The following is an 8,767-nucleotide window of genomic DNA, read 5'->3' as shown; positions in this document are numbered from 1 at the left end:
TTAGCCTTACTACAGGATATGTACCCAAAGAATGGCGTACAGCAACAGTGGTCCCACTCCACAAAGGAGGTGCTTCTACGGACCCTGGTAATTACCACCCCATAAGCTTGATGAGCCTGGTCTGCAAAGCTATAGAGAGGATCATTGTGGAACTCATAAACAAAGACATTGGGGACCTACAGACACTGGATCCTACCTAATTCAGCTTTGTCAAGGGCAGATACTGCCTTTTGAACCTGGTCAACTTTTTTGAAACAGTCACTAAGGCCATTGATGAGGGTAAGGCAGTTCACACAGCCTACCTCGACCTTGCAAAAGCCTTCGACACAATAACCCACTCGGGCATTATAGACAAGCTCACCAGCTTAAATGTAAACCCATATGTCATAAGATGGGTTGCAAACTGGCTCAAGGACAGAACTCACAAGGTCAGAATTGCTGGAGCCATGTCAGACTCTAAGCCAGTCACAAGCGGCGTCCCACAGGGCTCGGTCCTGGGACCCCTCTTGTTCGGCATTTATTTTTCCGAGGTGCAAGCAAACATGGGAGGATTGTGGCTGACAAAGTTCGCAGATGACTGCAAACTGGGCGCCATAATCGATACTCCAGTGGATACAAGCATCCTTCAGAAAGGCCTCATAGAAATGGATAACTGGTGCCAGAGCCATGGCCTTAAACTGAATGCCAAAAAATGTATAGTCATACCCTTTGGGAAAAACAAAGTACCCACAAATTACCACATAGGTGGTAATTCATTAAGTACGGAAGAAGTAATCAGGGACCTAGGGACCCAAGTTGACAGTAACCTCTCATTCGACACCCACATTGCCAAAGTGGTTAAGAAGACCTTCTATATTGCCCACCTTATCATGAAAGGATTCACATCTAGATCAAGAGAGGTCATTGTGCCCCGACACTCTTCCCTTATCAGGCTCATAAATGAGTACAATGCCCCATTTGGGATGTACCTTACCCGACACCTGCAGCAGTTAGAAAGACCCCAAAAGTACCTCACCAAGAGGATCAAGGGTCTCAAACATATGTCATATGCTGCCCGGCTGAAGAAACTCCAGCTCTATTCAGTCGCATACTGCCTACTCAGAGGCAATCTATGCCTGACGTACAAGGCCATGTCCAATCCGGAATTAATGGACATGCTCCACCTCAGAAAATCCAAATCCACCAGAGCCACGACAGCGAGAGATTTGAACCTCAACACAGAAATAAATAGGACTTGCTGGAGGGACAGATTCATAACCCAGAGGCTCCCTACACTCTGGAACAGAATCCCAGTCCATGACAGGCAGAGCCCCTCACTGACTCTCTTCAAGAGAAATCTTGACGAGTGGATGGGAGATCGTAGGTTTACCCCGGGGGTTATCTCTGTGTCACTATTAGACAGAGGCACAGTAAACTAAACCCTAAATGGGGCATAGTATTCTCATTCCAAGGGGTGGCGAATGCCACACACACTCTGGCTAGGCTTATAAATGCCCTAGGGCAGATAGCCTAGTATGAACCTATGAACCTATCCCAGGTCATGGATTCCTTGTATTAAACATTTATCTGCAGTGCATAGTGAGCTGGTAGGGGTTTAATGGACATATCTAAGTGGGTGAGTATGTCTGAAAAAATAAACCATCCAAAACAGAAATTCCAAATTGTTCTACTGTTTGGAAGACATGTTTAATGATAACATTCAAACATCTGAGGGCATGGATTCCTTGCATTAAACATTAACTGCAGCATGTACTGAAGTGGTAGGGGTTTAACGGAAAAGTACCAGATATTCTCAAGTATGGGAATGTTGTCCCCTGGAGGAATGTAGATAGCTGCAATGGTGATAGTGACATAATTATTAGGTTTAAAGTTTGCTGTGACAATTTTAATTTTAACCAAATGTAATTTGGTTTCTGTTTGCTGTGTAAGCAGAACAGAAAGGAGTATGAGCTGAGAAATGAATGTGTAATATTAGGAGGGGTGAGTGGGAGGCCTGAAGAGGATGAGACCAGGATTAGAGTTGATGGCTCCAGCTAATATTAATATCAGGGCTAAATGGATGAGTAGAGTAGGAATACAGGCACATTTGGGACGAAGGTGTTTAGTACTTGACAGAAACTGTATCCTAGTATAAAGCTGATAGAAGAAGAGCCTGGTAAATACTTCTGAATAGACGACCTGAAAGAAATATGGCTAGCAGTATGGTATTAAATAGCAGGCTGCTCAGTACTGCAAATTGGAAGGTGAGTGCTACTAGTAGAGATGTCGATGCAGTCAAGTATTGCAAACAGAAAGGGGGAGGGGTAAACTGAAGTGGGTTGATGTACCTCTGAGCCCATACGCCCATATTAGCTAGTAGAAGATTGGACTAGGTTACCAGGAAGAGTAAAAGGTGTAGCACCAGTAGTAAATATAATATCAGAAAGGGAAACTGGTAGTAGGTATGAGGTTCTGTGCTTCTACAAAATGATGGCTCCTACACGGGACTGTGAGGAGTGCCAGGGTATGGTTTTAATGTGCTGCAGTATCCCTCTGTCTTAAGGGAAGGGAAATGAGGAACTGAAGCCTTTGCTGTTTCTGAATGTTAGAAGAAGAACAGGAAGCCCCTATCTTCTGATGAAAGCAGAGGGATGAAATTCATTATCTGATTATAAAAGTAAAGGAAGTAGAGTGGGTAAGTATAAACTTTGCAGCCACATAAAACTTTCAGTGTAGAAAAAGTACTAATGTACTAACTATTAATAAAATGCTAAAATTAAGAAATCAAAGAAGAAGATGAAGCATTTTCTGACATCTGTGGCTTTACGCACTGGAAGAGGATGAGAAGCAGGAGGAATCGTGTACTACTGGATGTGTGGTGAAATATGTTTATGGCTTAAGTTAGTATGATTCTATACAGCCTAGAGATAGAAAATAAGGGTAAGAACTTTTGGAAGCATGAGATGACCTTAAAGTGTAAAATACAGTAGAAAGCTGACTGCTACTGATAGTAAAGAAACAGGGTAATGGAGGTACAAGTAGTCAAAGAAAGCAAGACAGGCTACTAAGAACAGATGCATACAGAAAGCCTTATCTGCAATACAATACACAGACAGTAGGTAGGTAGGCAGAGAAAGGGAGCTAAAGCCTAGCCTCATACCTATGGCCTAACTCTATGGCCCTTATTTGCCAGCTAAGGTTCAGAAAGCAAAAGTTTAATTCTAAAGGGGGTATAATCTGCTACCTATGACCCAGAGAGTAAGAAAGAAGAGAGATGGTGTAAAGACGCTGTGTGCCATAGCCTTTTCTCAAAATGGACCTTATTTACCAACTAAGGCCCGGAGTAGGGAAGAGAAGAAAATGGGTGATGGCCTTGTTTGTCACCCACGGCCTAACTTTTAATGAGTCTTTCACTGCCACCGAAGTCTAAGGGAGAGTTTCAGAGGAAGAGAATAAAGGCTTTATCTAGTTCTACTAGGGGAGAAGCCAGTTACTTAAAGACCAGAATGTAGAGTCAGCAATGAGTGTGAGCAAACACTTTAACAACCACCTTAGACCTTGTTGTAAGAGAGTAAAAGAATGTTAATATTAACCCAAAACTTCACGGAGAAGAGACCAAGATTGTAGTCATTCATAAATAAGGGGCTAATCAAGCTCAAGACAACATTTTGATCACTTCAACAACAATAGATGTATATGGAGTGATCAAAACAATTAAGAAAATAAGTTAGTACAGAACTAATTGAACTGCGTTACAGCAAAAATTAATGGAATAAAATGAAGTGTACTCAGGGTATCTCAAGAGACTGGATACTCTGAAAGGATAGGCATGCAAACCAACCAAATATCACATTTTATAGCAACAAAACAGGGATGTTAGTAAAACAGCAATTTATTAAGTGACTAGGGAGGGTAATTCCAAGAGGACAATTCCCCAGCTATTACTAATCTGTGTAATCTCCAGTGAGGCACTACACCTGCATGACAAACACTCCAGAAGCAGAAAACTAAGTCGACTGGGGTAAGTGCAAAACTTAGTTTGGAGTTTTCCCTCCTACAAACATCATTATCCTCCCTCATAAAGTTAATTCAGGAAGGGCAAATGGATGTAAAACATTTAAAAAAACATGGGGGAAGAAACTAAACTGGTGGAATTGAAACTAGATGATATGGAGAACCAATCCTGTCTGAGTAATGTGAGGATTGTAGGCCTACCAGAAGTAATGGAGTGAAAAAAACAGTGAGCTTTGTCTGATGAGAACTGGCTAAGGTACTGAAGAGGTCAAGCTTGCCTGATGTTGAAAGGGTACACCAGATTAGTTCCAGAAGGAACCTCTGCAAGCATTTTATCTTCCGATGCTTGAAATATTTATTCGTGTGTCAATGGAGCTGGCCCCAAACTGTCAAAAGAAGGGGACTACAATACACATAGCCACAGACAGTGCAGCTCTGTTTAAGAGGAGGAAAATATTTCTTCTGATTTTGGAAAAACTGAAAGATTAAGGCTTTTAACTTCAACTTTACTTCCCAGCCCTTGTGACAGTAAAGAAGGGCAGCTAAAACTTTTGTTTAACTTCCTCTCAGAAGCTGAATCTTATCTTTTCAGACAGCAGACAATGCAGCCCCAGAGGCCAGAATCGCCTAAGTATAGTGGAGAGAAAAACAGAAAACTAAAATGATCACTGGAGGCAATGGGAAGGTCACCGGGAAGAACAAGAAACAGAAGCAGAGTGGTAGCAGCTCTACCTGAAATAGGACAGGCTCACCCCTCCACCCATAACCAACAACCTCAGTTTGCAATACAGATGAGCAATAGATTTGTCCCACTAACAGACCCCTCCAATGGGGAAGAAGACCAGATGATGGACTTCATCAGACTAGAGGACAGAGATCTTCATCACCTGAGAACAGAAGGGATGGGGAGGCATGATGTGTTTACAAAATTATGTTAAAGTGATATGAAGGGGTTATCCCAAAAAATAGCAAACACACAGATAATAGACTATAGAGAACAAGTACTCCCTTAATCTGTGAAATTACATCACAGAGAGATATGTAGACTCATGAAATGGATTACTGGAACTGGTGGTAGAGAAGGAAACCACAAAGTCATTTAGGAAAGCATGTGACAAGTGTAGGAGTGAGAGGAAGATAGGACTGGAGGAAGAGTACAATGTTAAATGCACTCAAAGGGCAGACTACACAGGTCTAGTGTCTCCTGCCATCAAACAAATGAAATGTAATGTAATGGCCAGACACATACTCACTGAACTACAGACAGAATGTTTCATTTATTCTTAAATCAGTATGTGGTTTACTGACATGTAATTAATAGATTATAATGCTGACAATATTAAGATGCTAGAAATGACATAAGTATCTCTAAATATGTTTTTCCAGGTGACAGCTGGACTCAACTACAAAATAGAATTAACAATGCAGGAAACAAACTGTACCAAAGCCACCATGGAGACATGGACTAAAGACTGTCCCTTTAAGGAGTATGCAGTAAGTAGCAATTTTAATAAAGTACTTCACGGCAGCTTTGCTGAAATGTTGCCACCTAACTTGTGAGTGCCTTTAGCTCCAAGTCTTATATGTATAACATACATTTGCACACCTAGATGTTAAATGCAAATAATACTGGAAAGCTGATTATCAGTTTATGCAGCTGTGAACATTTCTTTGCCTCGCTCTATAAATGTCTCTCACTCTGATAATGGAAAGGAACCAGACCAGCTCTTTTAAGGTTGTGATATTTTTTGTTTGATACAAAATCCACACAAATGGTAACCAAGAAGGTTACAATGAACTACATTTAGTGAATTCTGTCACCAAACATGAAAAAAAACACATAAAAATAAGATGTTTGGAAATCATTACATTAAAAAAAAAAAAAAAAAACTTCTCCAGTGTCCCTATATTCTTAATGCTGAAGTGTTGTCTTTGGGATTAACAGCAGTGAAAGTCAAATTATCTGATGGTTGCAATTGTTCAATCAAAGGGGTAATTTATATTGCCTACCGTGACCACTGTGGAGCATCTTACGTGGGTAAGACAGAAGGTCACTGAATAAAGGTATTTATGAAATATCTATGATATGCACAAAATGAATTGGAATAATGTTTTATATAAACATACAATACAATGTGAAAGTTATAAAATGCCAAATTTTGCAGTGTTAAAAAAGTTACACCAAAGCCTAGAGGGAGTCCCTGGGAAATTGTAGTGGAATCTAGGGAACTGTGGTGGCAGTTGTGTTTAAATGCCCGGGACCCACCAGGGTTAAATTAAAATGTTTCAATAGCCAGAATTTTAAAGCTTAGAGCTTTGAATTTATATGATTTTAAATGAATTCTGGACAATTTATGATGCACATTTATTAGACAAGTTTATTCTATTCAATTATTGCAGGATCTTTATTTTCTTTCAGAATATTTCCAAGATGAAGTGTATGATGGAAGACTGTATATAGAATATTACTGATTTTACTTTAATAAGTCCCAGAGCTTAACCATCTTATCTTATTTTAATTTGTTCAACTATTTTACAAATTATCTCAGTCTTCATTTTGATTATATTTACTTCTGTTCAATATTGTTATCAAAACATTCTTTAGTTTATGCTGGTTTGTTTCCTCTCTGTTAGACTGATATTGTCAAAACGATTTAAAATGAAAATAAAAATTATGAAATTTGTCATAATCTCTAGTTTGCATCTTATTATTAATGTCACTAATAAAAGGAACTGTTTATTGTTTAAGATTACGGTTACTGCATTTTTATCTGTATATTTTTTTCTGGTAGTAACATTGTCAGTGAGTTGGTAACAGATGTATAATTTATTTTTTATAAATATTTTTAAAGTCATGGTTATTGTTTGTTATGTTTTAATAAGCATTCAGTGTCATGTTCTTTTTATAACAGATGGGAATGTATGTATGTGATTATGTGTCTTTAAGGCAGTTAACCTTGTTAACTGGATGGTTTGATTGGAAAGGTTTAAATATGAGGCAGTGTTTAAAAAAAAGCACTTAACCAAGTAAAACAATACTAATAAATTTGTGTATATCCACTTTCAGTGTTCTTGACATCTCTGGAGTGTTTTTTTTTTTTTTTTTTTTTTTTTTTTTTTGAGTCAACTCTTTTGCTGTCTCCATTTTAATCATTACATTTAAAATAATAGGTAATTTTCAAATCTGAAGGCAAAAATGCTAAAAAATATATAGATATTCTGAAAGAAATATTTTATAGCTAGTGCCTCCACTATTGTTAAGCAGACCTATACTGTATGTATGTGTATATATATATATATATATATATATATATATATATATATATATACATACACACACACACATACGCATAACTTGCATTAAATAGTTTTCAAAGTATGGTATTTAGAAACTATTTTACATTTTTCCACATATTCTTGGTCTTCCTCCCCAGCTGACATCAGAGCTCTAAGACGGCGTGCTGTCCAGTCATTTTCTCTAGGAGTGAAAAGCTGACAGCAGATCACTTTAAGATGACAATTTTTTTATTACCTACCTGCTAACCCCTGTGAGAAACGAAATTGCCAGCAGATGCACATAACATATGTATTCCCATATATGCTGAGCTATGAAGGAGTGCTCTAACATCTTTTTTTTGCATTATCTACCTGCTACTCATCTGGGTTTCCCTGTCACTGCCCCAATGATGAGTCTCAGACCTTCCCACCAGTAAAAGTGAGACAGACATTGGTTACTCATTCTTTTTCTTTGTAATTGTAATTGTATTCTTTGTAATGTAATTTTAAATGTAGCTCCCTACCAATTTTTGTATCTTTGTTTAAAATTTTGAATTTCTGTGGAGCTCTTCTCCCTGGGCCTCCACTGAAAATGGGTTTCTGACCCAGTGGACTTTCCCGGTCAATAAATGTCAGTAAATAAATAATAATAAATTTCTCTCTCAGCTAGCCGACTGTCTCCAAGGCTAGCTTGAGTTTCACTAAGCTGAAGTGAATGCTTCCACATTCACGTTTATGAAACTCTTTCACTGTCACAAAGAAAAAAAGGGAAATAAGAGAGTCCCTTAACTAACCTCATAAAGTATTACTCTAACCTTGGTCTAAAAGCCTGAAGAGATATTTTTTCACAGCCTCATATAATGCCAAATTTTCACACTAGCTACCTTTGTTTGAACCATAATATTTCAGTTCATGTCTTCACCCTCTCCTCCTGGTACTATTAATGACAGAATATTTGATAATTCTTTCATTTATGTGGTTCCGTAGCAATGATCATTATTTTTTTTCATGGATGTTGGAAGATGGTTCCATAGTGAAGGAAGCATCTGGGTAATAAATACCATTTTTGCTGCCAGCCTAGCCAAATGCTGAATCCATTAACAATCTGAAAGCTCCTGAAAAATCAGGTACATATCTACTTGTAAATACTGACTATGCTGCTAAGAGTATGCTCCTTAGAGTTGACCCAGTGGTCAGGGATCTTGCTATGCACATAGGAGGCTTACCTTCGACCACCACATGGCCACTGTGGAGAGGCAAACTTTTTACATTGTGCAACTTATAAGTAAAGGCATGGCCTAGGTCCAAAGAGATCATTATCTCACTGTACTCTGCCCTTATCAGACCAATCATAGAGTACAATGCTCCCTTCAGTAAGTACCTGATCAAGCATATGCAACCCTAGAGCAGCCTCAGAGGTTCCTTACAAAAAGAGTACAAGGCATAACAAACCTGCTTTATGCAGAGTGCCTTAAAGCCCTTTCCCTGTACTCCGTCT

General features: G+C 38.7%; 1 protein-coding gene across 2 annotated transcripts in view; it reads left to right on the top strand.

The window, feature by feature from the left end:
• The window catches only part of KNG1 (kininogen 1), a 563,217-nt gene that overhangs the window by 378,632 nt on the left and 175,818 nt on the right, over positions 1 to 8,767 (top strand). For both annotated transcript variants that reach the window (XM_044070731.1, XM_044070730.1), the window contains exon 5: positions 5,380 to 5,487. In XM_044070731.1, the coding sequence (XP_043926666.1) occupies positions 5,380 to 5,487 (108 nt within the window). The remainder of the gene's footprint in view (positions 1 to 5,379; positions 5,488 to 8,767) is intronic.

This window comes from Protopterus annectens, chromosome 4.part1, assembly GCF_019279795.1.
Source record: "Protopterus annectens isolate FY-2018-M chromosome 4.part1, PAN1.0, whole genome shotgun sequence".
Lineage (NCBI taxonomy): Eukaryota > Metazoa > Chordata > Ceratodontiformes > Protopteridae > Protopterus > Protopterus annectens.
Note: the sequence above shows the minus strand (reverse complement) of the source record. Positions and strands in the feature narration are given on the sequence as shown.